The following is a 21,179-nucleotide window of genomic DNA, read 5'->3' on the forward strand; positions in this document are numbered from 1 at the left end:
GATTTACAAAAGCTTTATAAAGTTGTAAGCTTTTATTGTTTGAGTTTTAGGTGCTCTATCAAACCGAGCTACAAAAGCTTATTTGTAGCGGATACAAGATAATGCAATGTAGATTCGTAATTAATTTAGTTTTTCTTGGCTCAAAATGGATTTAATAACTTGATAAGTCCATATAACGCACTTTAAAAATTGGATTGTAACGTTATGGTTTTATTGATAAGTCCTATTAAAGTATATTATTATTTTTATTATTATTAAATGTATTACGAATTAGTTATACATATCAAGTGGGTTGTGAAAGCATTATTGTTTATATATAGCGATATAGTGTAGCTCTTGCCTAAGATAGTTGGATCTAAATTGCGGCGGTGAAATTGTTTCAAACTCCAGGTATCGATGCCCACGATGATCTGCTTTTATTCAACACTCCTAAAATGTGTACTAGTCATAATGCATAAAACTCAACTAAACTTCAAAAAGAAGTTGGAAGATTCGTTCTTTAGTTTGTGTAAAAATTGTTACACTTTTTGTAAACTCACTTTACTCAACGCAATCATATTTTCAATTTTATATTTTTCTATCAATTTTTTTATCTGAGTAGTGTTTTCTAACAAATTACCATTCACGATAAATATTAGATAACTTAAAAGTATGCATTCAGTTCCACCCGGTACTATTTTTACTTTTCACCCATGAATTCATAATTCTTTCATTAATCAAAGAAAGTAACATATATGAAAAGGAAGTGAGCACCGAGTTCCGCAGGTTTCATCAATCAATAAATTCAGATTTATTTTCTCAATCAAAGAAAAAAATTGTATGAAAAGGAACTATGCATTCCGCAGGTAAAAAAAATGCCCAAGTAGAGGTTCATACAACCGCTCTATACATTTTTCTGTCCTTATGTATCCTTTCCTACTATATCACACCAATTTCTAAAAGTTCTTGTGCTTCTACACACCTAATCCACCCTACCTCCCCACTCAGTGGTAAAAGGAGAAAAAAAAAAAAAAAAACTCCAAGAGAATTAATATGGTCTCTACATACAAAAAAATTATGGCTCGTCTACTCCAAAACTGCTTGGTCTTCACTGACAAGTTGCGTAACTATCCGAGTAGACAATGGATATGGTGCCAAATGAAAGGTCGCACAAATGAGGGGTGACCAGATATTAAAAATAAATTGAATATCACCACTGATCACAAAATAATTTCCTTAATGATTAAGAGAACCAACATTACGAAGCACATGATGACAAGCACAGTAGCACACATTACCATACCCCCTTTTTTCTGAGTTCTCTCTGCCTGCATGTCCCATAAACCAAATTATTATCATAGGGGAAAAGTGATAAGAGAATGAATACTGCCAAATTAAAATAGCAGAACTGAAGTAGGACCTTCTGCAGCTGTTTAAGCCCATCCTCGACTGTGGTTGCAACATTCTGAATGTTGTAGTCTATTCTATCGACGATGGTTCCCTATGTATAGAGGATGTTAATGAGTAAAAAGTGTTGAATAAAGAAATTTGTCAACTTCCTCACAGGAGGGTATCTGCTGACCTGGTCTATGACTAGTACTGATAAATCCTTCATGATCTGAGCAAGCTCGTTCACAGATTCCACAACCTATAAAAGCAAACAACAAAAAGGTTCTAAGTCCATCTAGAACACAAAACAAGTCATTAGTAACAGTGCATAAATGCAACTTTTACTTACCTGCTGGATCTCTTTTTCTCGTTCTACTGTGAATGCTTCACTTTTCTTCAGCTTGGCCATTTGATGCTCATTAAATACCTAGATGTGAATAATTTGATAGCATTAGCAATCAAATAGCATATATCAAACTACGGCAGGGGTGTGATGACCATATGGACAATATAATTTGTCAATTAATCTTCCAGCAAAATAAATAGCCAATAATCTGAGTAAGGACAAAATTATTGGGCCCACATATTCTGTACAAAACAAACAAATAAGTGAACTAAAAAACAATGAAACAGAAAAATAAGTACCATATTATCTAAATCATCATCTTCAAATCTTGATTTACCTCCATTCAAATTGATCTCTAGATCAACTCCATCTTGACCCTGCAATATAATAAAATGAAAAGCAAAAGCTTTAAACAAAATTCATCAATTATTTAGTGATGTGTATAACATGAAAATTGAGATAATCTCCAGACAAGAGACACCGGGTGAAGGAATAAGGTAATGCAGTACAGTTTCCTTCATTATAAATATTCCTTCAAAACTTTTAAAAGATGAATTTTAAACCAAATTCAACCACACAATCAGTTTATAAAATGAAAGTTACACCCACTTGTATACTATAATTTTCCATATCTCTAATTAATGTTAATCTTCAACACATTCTTTCATACTGAAAATTGAACATCTTGAGCGAGGAGTTAGATATTTGTGAGTGCTATGAGAGTGGTTTAATAATGAGTGATTCAATAATAAACTTTGCTATAATAGACTTTAATACCGTTTTAGAAAGTGAACAAGTCTAATTCAAACTCACAAAATTAACTTATAAAATGAGTTTTACATCCGCTTAAATATTATAATTTAATCATATCTTCACTTGGTGGAAATCTCCAACATAAATAAAATATCAAGTATACTTTATTACTTGTTATCCAATGGAAAGAAATTTCAAGTAATCATTTGGTCACAAAAACAACAAAGTCTTGTTCCACTAGGAGAGGTTAGTTAAATGGACTAATGATGCCGTTTGACTTGGTTAAAGACCAAAACTTCAAAAATACTATTTACCATGAGATCATTTGGCCACAACAGATAAAATAAAACTGACGGTGTGGTGAGAAGTTTTCATATAAAACTTTAGATAAGAATTGGAAATATAATTTAATGAGCTAAATAAAGTAAATCAAATTGATTTGCATGCTTGTGTTGTTTTTGGTTTTTTGAATTGTCACCATAAAATCAACTGTGCAAGTTAACAAAAAAAGCCCAGAAAAAGATGGTACTTTATTTTCTGTTAGTCAAGGAAAGAACAGTACAACAATAGGCTTTTTTTCTCACCTCTTTCTGTAGTCTGAGGCGCTTTAAATAAGTTGATTGTTTCTTGCGTAGCTCAACAGAGAGGTTCTGAAGGTCAGTAGCAAGAGATCGCTGATGCAGTACAAAATATAAGAAAATGTTCAACAAAGTACATGTAGCAAGTTCCAGAATAAGGCAGAAAATGGTTAAAACTTAAGTTCAGACATAGAAATTACACATTCAAAAGTCAAGCCTCTATCATAGACTCAATTCATGCATAAGTGTCCCAATCATCTTTTTGGTTATTGATAAATGACAATGATAGTGACAGTTGCCCCAATCAAGCAACTCCAACATAGATATTTGGATTAATTTAATCAAGCAAAATAGTTTGTTTGGTTTGAATTCAGTTACATGCGTTTGGCTATGATTTCGCCAAATATTCATGGAAGCTAATACATGTAGCTTTAACTAGGCACATCTAAATATTAGAGTTACATAACCAAACACCTATTAAAATTTTGAATGACTTGATGCAAACTGTGCAATCATTAAGCCACATGAATAGAGTATAAAAGTAAATGGTCATTATAGGCCTTTTTCTCATCCCTTCCTTGCTTCGTTCTCATTATAATACTTGACTGCCAGAATAATCTCAACTGAATTTGAATCTGTTAACTTAGATTGTCACATGATTAATTCTAAATTGAGCAGAATTGTATACAGGAACATGGTATATAGCTCACAGTGCAATAACTTTTTCTGCTGCGTGTTCTAACTGGAGAATATTGGTTCTATCCTTTTGCCTTTGAACAATTTTACATTACATAATTCAAAGGGTTGATAAAAAAGGAGGCAAAAGATTGCGATGATATGATTATTTGGTTGAAGCAAAATACATGCATCTTTAAGGATGTTTACATGCCTATGGATGTTATTGAACAGTATTGTTATTGTCACTAAGCCTTCTGTCGCCACATTCTTAAGGTATAGGGCCATTGATTTATGGGGGTGTTCACACCAGGCAGTAATTTAAATGGAGTTTCCATATTTGATAATAGAGAAGCTGGAACTCTGTTGAACATTGTAGTCTTTTAATTCCAACCTCCCCGCACTGGTTGTAATTCTTCTTGTTTCTCCTACTATGCACAATAATGCAATATGCATATATATCCAATACAATGATATGATCACTACAAAAATATAGAGAATGTGATACATGCAATATAGATATGTATAAAATCTTCTTAAAAAGGACAAAAATAAAATTACAATTCTAAAAATTCAAAGCAAGACTATGCTTCCTAGACACAACCAAAAAGAAAATATAAATTATAAATCATTGTCATCACTAATCACAGCATATTCCCTAAAGACAATAATAGTGTCAATAGTATTTCCTATTGAGCAATATCCATAAAAATGATGTAGTATTCGTCACGTATCCAAGTATGACGGATACTGGATATGTATTAGATACAATACCTTGAGTAGATGCAAGTATCGGTTCTTCATATTTTACCAGATAAACTTGCTTTCATTACCCCTAAAATATAAAAGCAGCAGACCATACCAGTGATACTGTGAAAGAGTCTCATGCTTGGTTAACAAGAGCCCAACAGATTTCAAGTTGAATCAAACAAATTCATTGTTTTTGGGCAAAAGCAAAAGCCCATCATCTATCCCATTAGTATTTTGTAAGAGTTCTGCAATTGTACCTGCACGTTTTTTCTGACATTGGAATCCTCAGAAGGCCCAGAAGCAGAAAGTCTTCTGAGTCTCTTCTCAGACCTCTTTATTAAGTCAGTTATCTCGTGTGTTAGAGTCTCAATAGCATGTTGATCTTCTTTTCCATCTCCAAATGATGGCATCAAAGCCTTTGCATGAGCCTTGGCCAACTCTGCCATTTTTGTGCGTGCACGTTGCACATTTGCTGATATTTCTTCCCATAAATCCACCCACGCAGGAGGTAGCCCCAAATTGACTGCATTTGGACCACGACTGTATGTATCCATTGAAATAATGAACAATACATCATTTCCAAGTCTTATCTAATAACTTCAAACATGCACGTGTGGAAAACAGAAGGAAGTGAGATATGCATAATAATTTTATAAGACAAGTGCCTAAATTTAGAAGAAACTACCCATTTCCCCTGTAATTCTATTTACCAGCAAAAATTAAGAGTGCACCACATACAAATCATCGGTTAATCCACAAAACCCTGGATAATGCCAGACATATACTTTACTAATACTAATATAAAATTCCTTCCAGGTATGCTTCGTGTTTTGAGTGCCGAGCTTCAAGAGTAAATGCGAACACTCCCAGTTCTATATATATATATATATATAGTTCATCGCCGTATTCATGAATCAATTAAAAAGCTACGGATCTGATAAATAAAAAGCAATTCGGACAATTGATCCACGATAACAACTAAAATCGATGGAAATGTGAAATTGTAAGATCTGTATGAAGCGCACCTCGAATTACCAGGATCATCGGTACTAAGCGGAGCGTAAGAGCGATTGGGATTGAGAAGCGAAGTGCTGACCAATTCGATGACAGGGCCACCGCCACCGCGGGAGGAGGTGGACTGCGGCGAAGAGATGGAGGGAATGCGAACAGCCTTCAACGCATCTCTGTATTTTCTGAAAAGCAGAGTGCGATTTCTCGTCGCCATTCAGATTCAGAACAAATCAAAGGAAATGCTTCGTCGTCACAGTCAAACCAGAAACAAAGATGGATGAACGATCTCCTCTCACGTGATCAAACTTCACCATCTAACAGCCGCTCACGTGCCATTGAAGTTCTTCAATAAACACAAAACACACCCTCTCTTAACAAAAAGTTATATTTGTTTCTTATACAAAACTGCAAATATTTAATATTAATATTAGGAATTGAACATATATAAAAGGATTTACAATCTGACTTAGATTCATGTTTAAGATTTTTTTATTTCAAAAAAAAGAAAAAAATAAAGAAAATTAAAAATATTTAATTTATATAAATTTCAACTAAATTACTTTCGTTTATTATTTATGTTTATCTACATAATTTTTAACATATTTATCTTTAATCTTTCCCAAACATGTTTATCCAACATTTTTACATTTGATAACTAACTACATCAATCATGTATTTTTATTAATAAAAATACATACCTTAAAGATTCATATATATATATATATATATCTATACTTTTTATAAAGGCATTATCTTTTTTGGTATTTACATATTATTTTACAGTTTTAATTTTTACTAAATAACTATATTTTAAAATTAAAATAATTAATTTATTAATTTTACTTTTTTGTGACATTTTTTATTTTATTATTTTTTATAATTTAACTATTTTTTAAACTAAAATTATTATTTATAATAAAAAAGTTATCTATAAAATAAATAAAATCTACCTTTGTACAAGTGATTTATATTTACTTTCATAATTATAATTTTGTTACTTATTTGTGATTATAAAAAAGAAGTGAACACGTAATAATATAAACATAAGCATTATAGAAACATAAAATTTTAAGTCAGGTTTAGAATTGTCTTTTCAACTTTTAACATTCCATATTTATGTATAAGATACAATCATAATGATAAGAAAAACATATAAGAAATATCAAAATGATAAGTCAATTAATATCAATATATGTGTATTTTTGTGTGCATATTGTAAAAAAGAACAATAAAAAGTTGGTCACAAATCTATTAAAATATATTTGATTCATTTTAAAATATTCTAGATACATAAGTAAACCTAAACTTAAAATAAGTATAAGATAATAAACATCAAATGACTAGTATATGACTCATTTTAGGCATTTTTATCTACAAACTTCAACTGTAAGGTGAGTTTATTGCACAAATAATTGTACATCCAAACCATGCTTAAGCGGTGTCAAACTCTTGGTCAAGTTATCATCACCTAATGTTTTAATATACATGAGTTAGATTATCAATCAAGCCGAAATATCTTTTTCACTAAAAAAATTACATGCTTAATATTTTGAATAATAAATTAAGTTAACATAATGTCAAGTGCCATACAATTCAATCTTAAATATCATGTATAATTTTACTCATAATTATTTTATAAAGTCTTAATGTGATGTTTCAAAACATTTATATTGTTTATACAAATTGTGAGATCTAATTGTGAAAAAAATACCAGAGATTGTTTCAAAACAAGAGAGAATAAAGAAAAAAAAGGCTAGAGATAAAGGTTTGAGAAAGTAAAGTGAATGAACATGTAATTTCTCTAACAACTAAATTATTTGTTTTGAAGAATTCACTTACTAAAAAAATAAATAAATGATAAACTTTTCTTCTAACTTGGAGTATCATGATTTAGCACCTCAGAGCATTCTCACTAGGTAGATAATTTTGTTTCACAATTCATATGGGTTTTGTCTCAAAGGATATATCATCATCTTTTATCTAAATTTTGTTTGATTCCATATGGCTTGAATTCAAGATGAACTTTTTTACCTATGACAGAAAAAAAATACTATATAGATTAGTCTTGTAGTCATAAGGTTAATTCATAAATCATGAAAACAATACATCAAATGATTTGTATGGGTCTGTCGCAACCGGAATCGCGACGGGACGACGATCCAAATAAGAAACGGGTTTTGAAAAGAGATTTGGAGTCGCCACCATAGTTTATTATGGAAAACTATGGAAAAACCTCAAAACGATAAAGCACGGTCCACGAAAACCAAAGATTGGGTTCGGGAGTCGGTTACGTGTAGGGAAGGTATTAGCACCCTACAACGCCTGCCCTAAGGTAGTACCTTTAACTAAATACGCGACTTTGATGTGGTTTTCAAAAAATGTTTAACTATCCCTAAAATAAAATTCTAAATAAACAAAACATATTTTTTAGTTTTTTGGGCCCGACAAGGATTGACCTTGCTCCTACGTATTCTCATTCAAAATGAGAAATCAGGGTTACGTAGTTCTAGCTGAAAGACTGTTTGTTTGTTTGAAAAAAGCAGATGTTTTTAATTTTTGGAGATTTTTATGTTTTTAATATTTTCGAGAAAAAGAAGGTAATGAGTACTAGGCCGACGCGAACGGTCGCACGAGTACTCATTCCTTTAAAATCATATTTAAATACTCTTAATTAATTATTTTTGAAAAGAGAGATAACGATATTAAACACTAGGCCGATGCGAACGATCACACGAGCACTCATACCGTTATCTACTTATTTAGGAAAACTTAAGGGTATTGAGTGCTAGGCTGATGCGGACGATCGCACGAGCACACATACCATTATTTACTTATTTAGGAAAACTTGAGAGTATTGAGTGCTAGGCTGATGCGGACGATCGCACGAGCACTCATACCCTCGTTTAATATTACGTAAATAAGAAAGAAAAGTATTGAACACTAGGACGATGCGAACGATCACACGAGTGTTCAACCTTTAAACGTATTTTTGAAATTTTATTTAAGAAAAGAAGAAAAAGGTTTTTAACACAAGGACGACGCGAGCGGTCACACGTGTGCTTAAACCTTTAAAACATATTTTTGTAAATTTATTTAAGAAAAGAAGAAAATGTTTTTAGCACAAGGACGACGCGAGCGGTCACACGTGTGTTTAAACCTTTAAAACATATTTTTGTAAATTTATTTAAGAAAAGAAGAAAAGGTTTTTAGCACAAGGACGACGCGAGCGGTCACACGTGCGCTTAAACCTTTAAAACATTTCTTGTAAATTTATTTAAGGAAGAAGAAGAGGTTTTTAGCACAAGGACGACGCGAGCGGTCACACGTGTGCTTAAACCTTTAAAACGTATTTTTGAAATAATTTTTATAAGAAAAAGAAAAGATTTTCAGCACAAGGCCTACGCGAGCGGTCGCACGTGTGCTTAAACCCTTTCAAAATATTTTTATTTCATTTTTAATTAATTAAAAGTAGATAATGATAGAAAAATAGAAAGTAGGGGAGTTACTAAATAGAAATAAAGGGTAAAAATAAAGATAATATGGAAAGCTTAATGATGAAATAAAATAAATAAAAAATGGTGTTTAAATAAAAGATGGGAGTGTCTAAATGAGAAAATGGGGTGCCCAAACCATTTTTCTTTTATAAAAAGATTGGGCCTAAACCCAAGCTAAAAGGGGTGTGGAAGTGAGAACAGGGACTGTGCGAAGTAGAAAGGAATTTTTGTTTACTTGGGCCAAGCCCAGCACTGGCCCGAGGATGGTATGGGGGTGCGAAATATAAATAAAAGGGGAGTGCAGAACAATTTTTTTTATTTTTCATGGGCTTGGCCCACCGGGGTGGTTTCCTAACCCAGAATTCTCTAGGGGTTCAAGTGACATCTCCCATTTTTGCCAGCAGCGTCCGAGACCCAGGCTTCTCCTCCCCACCACTCAAACCCAGATCCAAAGGGAAATGAGAGAGATCTAGGGTCTTCTTCGAAGAAGGTAACCCAGGGGGGTTTGCCTCCACTGCGCGCGCACGCACCACCACCGCCACCGATCAGTCGCCGCGAGTCACCGCGCAAGACGTCGCCAGCACCGCTGCTTGACGCCGAAAGTATCCCCAGCCATGACGCCATGACACTCGGACCGCCGCTGGCCACGGCTTCGGATCCCTCGCCCTCTTACGAGCTCATCTTCTTCTCCGTGTAACGCTCCCTTCGAACCCCACATCTTCCTCTGCCTTCATCTCCGATTTCCTTCGAGTCATCAACACCCATCATCATTATCCTCAACCACCGAACCATCCTCTCCGCCGCTGCTACTGGCACAAGAAGACCAGGCGTCGCCATCACCGTTGTCGCCAAGACCAAACGCCACCAACCTACGCCGGAAGAAACCACGCCCTTCACGGCGGCTCAAAATACTTGTTCCCTCTACTTGCGCGAGCTAGATTCCAACTCCGAGAGCTCACAACTCTCACCGCTGCTCCCATCGATCTTGGCGGCAGATCTGACTTGAACTTAGCCCTAATGACACCACCGTCTTCTATCCCTGCGTGTCTCTATACTATGTTTTGTGTTTGTTTGGTTGGGAATGGGGATGGTGATAGCCGTGAGTGTGAATACAGCTATGGTGATGGAGGGAACGAGGGAGGAGGGGATGAGTCAGTGAAGATGAAACCATTGTTCGGTTATTTTATTTCTGTTATATGATTTTCTGGTGAGTAACCATTCTACATTCAAATTCATTTGATGGTTGGAGATGGAAAGAGGCATAGTTTCATGGTCTGACTCAGTTTGTGGTTACCGTATTTGATTCTCTGCTTTTTGGGTGAAGGGATACAGCAAAGCCATGTTTATGGTGTTGGAGTGGTGAACTCGCTAAAGATAGCCGAGAGCTCGAACCGCTGTGGCCAGACCACTTCGTAACATAGTGATGAGGTGAGCTCCAACGGGTCAGGTTATTCAGAGGTTAAGCGGCGTTGGCAGAGAACGAGCAAAGGCTCGAAGTACATGGGTTGAAGATGATGGGAGAGAATGAAGAAAGTGAAGTGTGCTTTTGTTGATGATGCAGATGCAAATAGAAGCTGGAGCAAAAGCTCTACGAGTAGCAGTCTATTCGGTCAGAAACCGAAGGAAGACAATGGGCCGACTCAACTCGCATTAAGGTGAGGCGAGCGTGAATAAGGGGTGATATTGGGGGGAAGTGAATGAAACAGTGAATGAAACAATAACCGAAAATTTGTACATCAGTAATGGCTATGGATGTAGCTAATATAAGTTAGGGATACTTACCTTCAATGAACGAGTAGCCCCCTCCTTCCTCTACTGTGGACTTGCTTCCACCTTTCCTCCGCTCTTCCAACCCTTGCACTCTCGTCTCTTTTTTTTTTGTGAATAATCTCCCCCTCAGCAATGGATGATCCACGAAGATCCCAGGCCCCTTTGCTTTTCTGTGCTTTTTTCTTCCGCCCCCAAAACCGAATCATAACCACCTTCCCTCTGTTTTCTCTGTCCCCTCTCCACCAAAATTCTCCTCCCTTTTTTTTTTCTTCCAAAAATCTTTGGAAAAAATTCTCCTTAACCACCTTGTCCCCCCACTCCAGACATGCATCCCATACATCATTTCCCCACGTTTTTTTTTATTTTCTTATTTCAATTTTATTTTATTTTTTTATTTTATTATTATTATTTTTTACTTTATTTTTAATTTTAATTTTATTTTTCAATTATTTTGACTAATTAATTCAAAAAAAAATAAAATAGAAATTAAATTAAAAGCAAAGATCTAAATACAGTGAAATAGAATAAAACAAAAGATAAAAAATGAAATAAAATGAAAATAATAGAAAACCAATAAAAACACATTTTTTTACAACCCGGACAAAATTGAGTGTTGACAATTGCCCCTCTTTACTTAGATATTACTAAATAATATGAAAATTTAATCTTTTCGTATTATTTAAGTAAAGCTAAGTAAAGATAAAGACACTAATTTTGTCCGGGTTTCAATCATGAAAGAAAACAAACAAAATGGTTCAAGTCCCGATGCCAAACGACCAATGTTAAGTAAAGTATCAGTAACAAAAAACTGAAACCTGGATTTGACCATTGCCTCGCAGAGGGTCAAACTCGCAGAACATAAATTTAAATCCGACCATTGCCATGCAGAGGGTCAATAACAGAAAATTAAAACCTGGATTTGACCATTGCCTCGCAGAGGGCCAAACTCACAGAACGGAAATTTAAATCCGACCATTGCCATGCAGAGGGTCGATAACAGAAAATTAAAACCTGGATTTGACCATTGCCTCGCAGAGGGCCAAACTCACAGAACGGAAATTTAAATCCGACCATTGCCATGCAGAGGGTCGATAACAGAAAATTAAAACCTGGATTTGACCATTGCCTCGCAGAGGGCCAAACTCACAGAACAGAAATTTAAATCTGACCATTGCCATGCAGAGGGTCGATAACAGAAAATTAAAACCTGGATTTGACCATTGCCTCGCAGAGGGCTAAACTCACAGAACAGAAATTTAAATCCGACCATTGCCATGCAGAGGGTCGATAACAGAAAATTAAAACCTGGATTTGACCATTGCCTCGCAGAGGGCCAAACTCACAGAACAGAAATTTAAATCTGACCATTGCCATGCAGAGGGTGGATAACAGAAAATTAAAACCTGGATTTGACCATTGCCTCGCAGAGGGCCAAACTCACAGAACAGAAATTTAAATCTGACCATTGCCATGCAGAGGGTCGATAACAGAAAATTAAAACCTGGATTTGACCATTGCCTCGCAGAGGGCCAAACTCACAGAACAGAAATTTAAATCCGACCATTGCCATGCAGAGGGTCGATAACAGAAAATTAAAACCTGGATTTGTAACTTTGAAAAGTTGATAAATGCCGATTAAAACATGAAGATTTTGCAAACAATTTTCCTCGCTTCCTCTAAGATGATGTTATGTCATGATGATGCATGGATGCATGGACACATGAGACCTTCATTTTGGTCTTTTCTTTTTTTTTTTTTTTTTTTTTTTTTTTGAAAATTCCATGCTTGGAATCCATTGTTAATATTGTCATCAAACACAATGTACGTTCAAAACGCATTCCTAAAAACAACGTTGATAGGTATAGAACCCTTTGATAAGCAGGAAGAAAGCGTAACCCTGAGTTAAAATTCTTTTTATCGCTTTTTGCAATCCAAATTAAATTGAACCCTGTAGAATGTGGAAGAATGGTTATGAAAAGCAAATGAATAATGATTAACGTATGTGTGTCCCTCCTTTGGGGAAAAGTGCTATTAACATGTTGTGCTCCCATACTGCCCCAATTTTGCACAATGGAAAAGTGAAAAGATTTGGGTATGAAGGATTCCCCCAAATTGGATGATCTTCGATTGACAGGGAGACTTTTTTTTTTTTTTTTTTTTTTTTTTTTTTTTTAAATAACACTGAATTGTGTCGTTCACCACATTATTCTGTTTCAAAGTTAAATTCGTGAGAAAGATTAGGACCAACAGTCTTCAGTCAGTGTGGACTTTTATTGGCTTGTACCGTGGCTAAAGGTCAAAGGGTTTTGAAAGAAAGGATAACAAAGGCCCAAATAAGTGTTTGACGGTTAAAGTCTTTAAACAAGAATCATTTGCAGGGTGCCCAGTCAATTGTCCCTAGGGATTTGAACTTCAAGCATATTTATTGTTATTTTTTTCTTTCTTTCCCTTTGGATCATTCTTTTCGTTGCCCCTGTTGTGGTCCTTTATGATACTTTCCTTTTCATTCTTTTTTCTCAACTTTGGATGCTTGTGATGTACCCTTTTAAATTGACGTCGACATGCTAATGATTCTTGTCTAGGGTGATGAAAACAATTATGCATTTTGGCTCAAAAGGGGTGCAATTGGATGAACTGTTTTTTGACGATTGGATAACGAAAAACGGCCACACGTCACTCCGAATCTTGTTTGTCTGACTTTCTCTTGAATTTAACCCTGAAACTAAACTATGTAGTGCTTGACACATCAACTTCATTTTTCCTTTTTTTTTGTTTCTTTTGTTTTCTCCTTCTTTCTTTTCTTTCTTTTTTTTTTTATCTCCCTAATCAATGGATTATCGATGGTATGTAACATGATGAAAACTGCCCCAACATTAGGCATATGGCGAAATCCTTCGTCTTGTGAGAAACGAAAAAGTTAGGGTTCAAGTAATGTGAATGCAGATGCTTTATCAAGAAAAGAACACCGGTTACACCCAAAACCTTGAATCAGGGAAGTATTCACCAACGGTATTTTTCAAAACTGTTTTCGAAAATACTATGTCTTTGACAACTTTATTAACAACAAACTCAACATGTAACCCCTTTTTTTTCGTTTTTCCTTTCCGACATCCTCCAGGACCGAGCTCGCCAACCTGATATACCTGTGATACTTTTATCAACACGCGTTTACTTATTTTCATTTTCATTTTCACTTAACTACTTAACAGCTCAGCGTGACATGCAATATTTCAGATGGAATGCAAACCAAAATATGAATGAACTACGCGAATTTCATTTATTAAAGAAAACACAGAGTACAATAATCTTTAACGATAATATCAACATCCCCTTAATAGCAACGACTATCACGGAATCATCATGCGTAAAACTTTTTTACTGCATCAGAATTAACTGGCAATGGTAACTCCTCTCCGTCCATTCTTGTGAGAATTAGTGCCCCACCAGAAAATGCTTTCTTCACTACAAATGGCCCTTCATAATTTGGAGTCCATTTGCCTCTATGATCCTTTTGTATAGGTAGGATCTTCTTCAACACCAGCTCACCTTCATGAAATTCTCTTGGATGTACCTTTTTGTCAAATGCCTTCTTCATTCTTCTTTGATACAATTGTCCATGGCATACTGCTGTTAGTCTCTTTTCATCAATGAGATTGAGCTGGTCGAAACGAGCTTGAACCCACTCCGCCTCTTCTAATTGGGTTTCCATTAAAACTCGTAAGGACGGAATTTCCACTTCAAACGGAAGTACTGCCTCCATTCCATATACAAGCGAGAAAGGCGTTGCCCCAGTCGATGTTCGTACCGAAGTGCGATAACCATGTAAAGCAAAAGGAAGCATTTCATGCCAATCCTTATACGTGACCACCATTTTCTGCACAATCTTCTTGATATTTTTGTTAGCAGCCTCTACTGCCCCATTCATCTTTGGACGATAAGGAGAAGAATTAAGATGATGAATTTTGAACTCCTCACATAACTCTGTCATCATCTGGTTGTTCAAGTTAGTGGCATTATCAGTGATGATCCTGTTAGGGAGTCCGTATCTGCAAATCAACTCCCTTTTTATGAACTTGGTCACCACCTTTCTAGTCACATTAGCATAAGAAGCAGCCTCAACCCACTTGGTGAAGTAGTCGATTGCGACTAATATGAAACGGTGTCCATTTGACGCCTTTGGCTCTATAGCTCCGATGACATCTATTTCCCACATCGAAAAGGGCCATGGTGCAGACAACACGTTCAAGGTCGTGGGTGGAACGTTGATATTACTTGCGTATACCTGGCATTTCTCACACTTTCTCACATGTGTACAGCAATCATTTTCCATAGTCAACCAAAAATACCCCGCTCTCAGTATCTTCCTGGCCATTGAGTGCCCATTCATGTGCGTGCCAAATGTACCCTCGTGTACTTCTTTTAGTATCAGGTCGGCTTCTTTTGCATCTACACATCTAAGGAGAATCATGTCATGATTCCTCTTATATAGAATATCCCCACTCAAAATGAAACTGCCAACCAACCTCCTTAACGCCCTTTTGTCGTTTTCTGATGCCTTCTCTGGATATTCTCGGGTCCTAAGATAATGCTTGATATCAAAGTACCAAGGTTTACCATCTACCTCCTCTTCGATGAAATGACAATACACTGGCTTTGCATGACTCTTCATTTCAATCATTGGCAATTCTGCATCTTGATCAACTTCAAACATCGATGACAAGGTAGCCAATGCGTCTGCTAATTGATTATCTTCTCTCGGTATATGATTAAACGTGATGGAATCGAAATACTCAATTAATCCCCTGATGTAAGCTTGGTATGGAATTAATTTAGTATCCCTAGTCTCCCATTCTCCCTTCAATTGATGGATGACCAAAGCTGAATCTCCATATACATCTAGAATTTTTGCTTTAGACTCTATAGCTGCTCGAATTCCCATGGCACAGGCTTCATATTCTGCGATATTATTCGTGCAATTAAAACACAACCTTGCCGTCATTGGAATGTATTGATTCTTAGGAGAGATAAGCACTGCCCCTATTCCATGCCCCATTACATTCGAGGCCCCATCGAATAATACCGTCCACGCTTTTTCATCTTTGTCCTCTTTATTCTCAGCAAATAAAGCCATGATATCTTCATCAGGAAATTCAGGTTGCATTGGCTGATAATCACTAATGGGTTGATGGGCTAAATATTCCGCTAAAGCGCTACCCTTGATAGATTTCTGAGTAACATATACAATGTCGTACTCTGACAATAGCATCTGCCATCGAGCTATCCTTCCAGTGAGAGCAGGCTTTTCGAAAATATACTTGATAGGATCCATCTTGGATATCAACCAAGTAGAGTGGCTCAACATGTATTGCCTTAGGCGATGAGTAGCCCACGCCAGTGCACAACAAGTTCGCTCTAACGACGAATATCGTTGTTCGCAATCTGTGAATCTTTTGCTCAAGTAATATATAGCATGCTCTCTTTTCCCATCTTCATCATGCTGACCCAATACACAACCCATGGAATTATCCAATACGGTCAAATACAAAATGAGCGGTCTTCCTGGCATAGGTGGACGCAATACAGGAGGGTCTTGCAGGTATTGTTTGACCTTTTCAAAAGCAACTTGACAATCTTCATTCCAGACTACGGCCTGGTTTTTCCGTAGTAACTTGAACATTGGTTCACAAGTATCAGTTAATTGGGAGATGAACCTAGCAATGTAGTTCAATCTTCCCAAAAAACCTCGAACCTCCTTTTCTGTTCTGGGCGCAGGCATTTCCGTTATCGCTCTTACTTTGTCCGGATCAACTTCTATCCCTCTTTGGCTGACAATAAAGCCCAACAATTTTCCAGACTTTACTCCAAACGTGCATTTGGAAGGATTTAACCTGAGTTTGTACTTTCTTAGTCTTTCAAATAATTTCCTTAGATTGAAAATATGCTCCTCTTCTGATTCCGATTTTGCAATCATGTCATCCACATAAACTTCAATTTCCTTATGCATCATATCATGAAAAAGTGTCACCATTGCCCTTTGGTATGTTGCCCCAGCATTCTTGAGTCCGAAAGACATAACCTTATAGCAGAATGTTCCCCATAACGTGATAAAGGTCGTTTTTTCCATATCTTCCGGTGCCATTTTAATTTGATTGTATCCCGAGAATCCATCCATGAACGAAAACAACGAAAATTTGGCCGTATTATCAACCAGAGTATCGATGTGTGGTAACGGGAAATTATCTTTCGGACTTGCACGATTTAAATCACGATAGTCAACACACATTCGAACCTTCCCATCCTTCTTAGGCACTGGTACAACATTCGCTACCCATTGTGGGTATCTTGCCACGGCCAAAAATCCTGCGTCAAATTGCTTTTGGACCTCCTCTTTAATTTTTAGTGACATTTCCGACTTCATTCTTCTTAGTTTTTGCTTGACTGGAGGGCATTCTGGCTTGAGTGGGAGCTTATGCTGCACAATATCGGTATCCAGACCCGGCATGTCATTGTAAGACCATGCGAACACATCTTTAAACTCCTTCAATAGGGCACGCAATCTTTCCCTCACTTCCGTTTTCATACTAGTACCGATTTTCACTTCCTTTATCTCATCCTTCTCTCCCAAGTTAAGTATTTCAATCTCCTCCTGATGGGGTTTTATCTCCTTAGACTCTTGTTCCACTAATCTCAATAATTCCGGAGAGGGTTCCACATCATCTTCGAAATCATCTTCCGTATTATTGATAGGGTGCTCAAAATTAGGAACATTGATATCATTATTTTCAAAACAATCATTGTCACATCTGCATCATTTAAATTTATGAAAAAGTATAAATAAATAAGATAAACAAAAAATGCCAAATGATGATGAAATGCAACTTTATTATCACGCTGAGTGAAAAGTAAAAAAGAATCAATCCACAAAACTTCAGTTCTAAAGCCCCAATCGAAACTATAAGCTTAATTAAAACTATTACATTTTGTTCACATTAAGCATCACAGGTAAATCCAGTGTTTCCCAATTGTTGAGTTGAGTATCAGGGGAGCAAGCCCACACGAAGCTCGAACTTTGAGGCTTTTCCTCATCTTCCACGGCTGCTATCTGGCCAGTGTTGATCCACCCAGCACTGCGGAAGCTTTCCTTGATGTCAACAATGTGAATTTTGCTCTCTCTGGGCCCTCGTCTTTCTGCACGGGCCAGACTGCACTCTTTTCTTTCTTCAATCACCCTTTTCCTGTCTTCCTTGGTAGGTTTGTACCCCAAGCCATATCTGTTCTTGTTTTCAACGATTTCTAGAGGGAATGCTCGCCCCTGCCGATATTTGCCCAAACCTTTCCCATATACATAGCCCTCTTTTATCATAATCTTGGCCATCATAATAGAAGCACATGATAGGCGAGGATTTATTGGAAACGGTTCCACACAAGCATTTCCCACAATTTCCAACGATTGGAAGGCTGTCTCGAGAGCTTCTTCAGCCGCCTCGATGTAGCGCGTGGATGATGGCCCACTCACCAGAAGATCCTCTTCTCCTGATACTATCACCAGCTTATCTCCTATCACATACTTCAACTTCTGGTGTAGTGTAGAAGGCACAACTCCCGCCGAATGAATCCATGGGCGTCCCAACAGACAACTATAAGCTGGCAGGATATCCATAACCTGGAATGTTATTTGAAAAACGCATGGGCCAACTTGCATTGGTAAATCCACTTCTCCCACCACTTCTCTTTTACTGCCATCAAACGCTCTCACAATCATCGAACTCGGCCTCATATGCATTCCTTCGCAAGGTAGCTTTTCCAGAGTTGCTTTCGGCATAACATTCAAGGAGGACCCATTGTCCACTAAAACACGCGCTATAACATGATCCAGGCATTTCACAGAGACGTGAAGAGCCTTGTTATGCCCTCTTCCTTCAGCAGGTATCTCTTCATCCGTAAAGGTGAGATAATTATTAGCAACAATATTGCCAACAATACCCTCGAATTTATTCAACGAAATACCTTGCTCCACATGAGCCTCACTGAGTATCTTCATTAGCAACTTTCTGTGTGATGCCGAATGCATGAGCAAATCTAACAAGGATATGCGAGCAGGCATACGGTTTAACTGTTCCACCACCTTATATTCGCTTTGTTGTATGAATTTTAAAAATTCACAAGCCTCCTCTTCAGAAACCTCTCTCTTCTCTTCCTTGTCGGGGATCTCCTCTGTCTGTGCCCCCTTCCCCTTTAAGAATTCTTTTGCCTTCGCGGCCATCGTTGCTTCATTATCATTAACCCTTTCTCGTGCCAACTCAGGTGATGTGAAAATTCGACCACTCCTAGTCATTCCCCCTATCCCTGATATGTTTTTGACGACAGGGTCAACGCTTTGCGTTTCGCCTGACGCATACGTCCCATATCTCCATGGGACGGCTTTTTCGTTCTTGTAAGGAAAAGGGGCTGGTACATGGATAACCACAGGCGACCTTCCTTGAGTTGGTGGAATAGAGGTAGTCTTAGTGAAACGAATCACCAATGGTTCTGGTACAATCATGCCGGATTCATCACCAGTTTGTGCAAATACCTCTCCCTCCTCATTCTTGTAACATACCTGCATCAGACCACGATCTAGCAGGTCTTGCAGAATTTCTTCAAACTTAATACACTCCTCAATAGAGTGCTCAGCATCTGGGTGGAGCGCGCATGCCATACTCTCATCATAATCACCCTTCAAGATACCCACTTTCAGCAACGCCTCCAAAATAAACCTCCTGGAGCTCCTGATTTCTTTCACATTTCTCACCAGCTCATGTTCTTTCACTTCGACAGCATTCGTCGAAGCACTTCCATGCCCAGATAAAGGATTGGACTCGACACTAGGCTTATCCTCTTGGAACTTTAACCACCCAGAATCAATTAGAGTCTGCACTTTATGCTTGAAAGCCAGACACCTCTCAGTGGAATGACCAGCGGCTCCTCCATGATAACTACACTTTGCATCTGCATCATAACCTCTTGGGTACGGAGGCTGCAAAGGCTTCAGGGGACAAACGACAACTAGACCTTGTTTGATAAGCTGAGGCAATAATTCCGTATAAGTTGTAGGAATTGGAGTAAAGTTAACATAATTTCTTTCCTGGTTCCTTCTTGGATAAGCATTTGGACCCACATTCATATTGGAACCTACATTTGCCCCTCCCCTCCAATTATTCATCGGAATGTATTGTGGTTGATAGTACCCTGGTTGTTGTTGAGGCCTAATTTGATGACCAAATGATGCGTTAGCTGCCTGTGGATGTTGACCCCAGTATGGTCGATAGTTATGGGTGGGAACTTGACCTCTCCACACGGGGGTTGCAGATGTTGCATGCACATCTCCCTCCTTTCTTTTCCCTGAGTTGAAATTGGGTTTTTTGGAGTTTGCACCCGCCGACGAGCCATATGCAATCTTCCCATTTTTCAACCCGATCTCTATTCGCTCGCCTATCACGATGATATCGGCAAAATTTGAAGATACATTTCCCACCATATGTTCGTAAAATGGTGGTTGGAGCGTATTTACAAACATTGCCACCATTTCTTTATCATACAAAGGCGGCTCAACTTGTGCAGCCAATTCCCTCCACCGCTGAGCATACTCCTTAAAACTTTCGTTGTCTTTCTTCGACATGTTTTGCAGCTGTAAACGATCTGGCGCAACATGTGTATTGTATATATACTGCTTCACAAAAGCATCAGCCAAGTCCGCCCAACAACGAATTCGAGCCGGCTCCAAATGGGTATACCAATTTAATGCCACTCCTGCCAAACTATCTTGAAAAACATGAATGAGCAGCTGCTCATCATAAGCATATGCAGCCATCTTTCTGCAAAACATGGTTAGATGGTTCTTTGGGCATGTATTTCCCTTATACTTCTCAAAATCTGGCGCCTTGAACTTATGTGGAATTTTGACGCCAGGAACCAAGCTCAATCTAGAAACATCCCCAAATCCATAACTTTCATACCCCTCCACAGCCCTCAATCTTGCCTCTAGGCTCTCCAGTTTATCTTTCGCCCCATCAACGTTACTAATTACCCCCTGAAACGAGGTATGTGGTGCAGCCCCTGTAGAAAAGCCCTCTCCGGTAGTCACAGGCGGCACCGGAGTTACCCGTATTCCATCAGACATGCTTGCATGCATTCCTTCATTTACCATGGGTGCGGACATTACAACAGGACCCTGAATACTGATTGGCGGTACGTTGGCAGTGGTAGGGAAAGAGAATGAAGTCTGCTCCCCTTCTGTGTATTCTCCCATAGGTGGGGTGTAACCTGGAGGTAATCCATACATTGGGAACGGAACAGATTGGCTCCCAGAACTGAATACCGGAGGGTAATATTGAGCACTTCCCTCGACTTGCGCAGGCGTCGCCCCTCCCGTAGTCTTCAGGGCTTCGAGAGCCG

General features: G+C 37.6%; 2 protein-coding genes across 2 annotated transcripts; both read right to left on the reverse strand.

Moving 5' to 3' along the window:
* Positions 1–815: 815 nt before the first annotated feature.
* Positions 816–5,823, reverse strand: LOC124829198 (syntaxin-43-like). The gene is made up of 8 exons (XM_047302662.2): positions 5,496–5,823; positions 4,728–5,010; positions 3,052–3,141; positions 2,014–2,091; positions 1,718–1,795; positions 1,562–1,627; positions 1,400–1,480; positions 816–1,307 (listed from the first exon to the last, which is right to left on the reverse strand). Exons 1-8 carry the CDS (start codon positions 5,693–5,695, stop codon positions 1,200–1,202), a joined length of 984 nt encoding a protein of 327 aa, XP_047158618.1. The 5' UTR covers positions 5,696–5,823; the 3' UTR covers positions 816–1,199.
* Positions 5,824–14,103: 8,280 nt separating this feature from the next.
* On the reverse strand, positions 14,104–20,931 carry LOC148194500 (uncharacterized). The gene is made up of 3 exons (XM_088097239.1): positions 19,746–20,931; positions 17,803–19,622; positions 14,104–17,499 (listed from the first exon to the last, which is right to left on the reverse strand). Exons 1-3 carry the CDS (start codon positions 20,929–20,931, stop codon positions 14,104–14,106), a joined length of 6,402 nt encoding a protein of 2,133 aa, XP_087953365.1.
* Between the last annotated feature and the right edge of the window lie 248 nt (positions 20,932–21,179).

The sequence above is a fragment of the Vigna umbellata genome, chromosome 8 (assembly GCF_029865625.1).
Source record: "Vigna umbellata cultivar VRB3 chromosome 8, Vumbellata_1.0, whole genome shotgun sequence".
NCBI classification, from domain to species: domain Eukaryota; kingdom Viridiplantae; phylum Streptophyta; class Magnoliopsida; order Fabales; family Fabaceae; genus Vigna; species Vigna umbellata.

Bases quoted from the DNA above. Each gene is read 5' to 3' on its own strand.
- LOC148194500 (XM_088097239.1), bottom strand. From the start codon at position 20,931: ATGGTAAATGAAGGAATGCATGCAAGCATGTCTGATGGAATACGGGTA. The intron at 19,623-19,745 runs GTTATGATGCAG...TAAAGTTCCAAG, and splicing joins GCAGCCTCCGTACCCAAGAG to AGGATAAGCCTAGTGTCGAG. The intron at 17,500-17,802 runs GTGTGGGCTTGC...GTTCCTAATTTT, and splicing joins AGCCTCAAAGTTCGAGCTTC to GAGCACCCTATCAATAATAC.
- LOC124829198 (XM_047302662.2), bottom strand. From the start codon at position 5,695: ATGGCGACGAGAAATCGCACTCTGCTTTTCAGAAAATACAGAGATGCG. The intron at 1,628-1,717 runs GTAAGTAAAAGT...TTGCTTTTATAG, and splicing joins GAGAAAAAGAGATCCAGCAG to GTTGTGGAATCTGTGAACGA. The intron at 1,308-1,399 runs GTCCTACTTCAG...TGGGACATGCAG, and splicing joins GGCTTAAACAGCTGCAGAAG to GCAGAGAGAACTCAGAAAAA.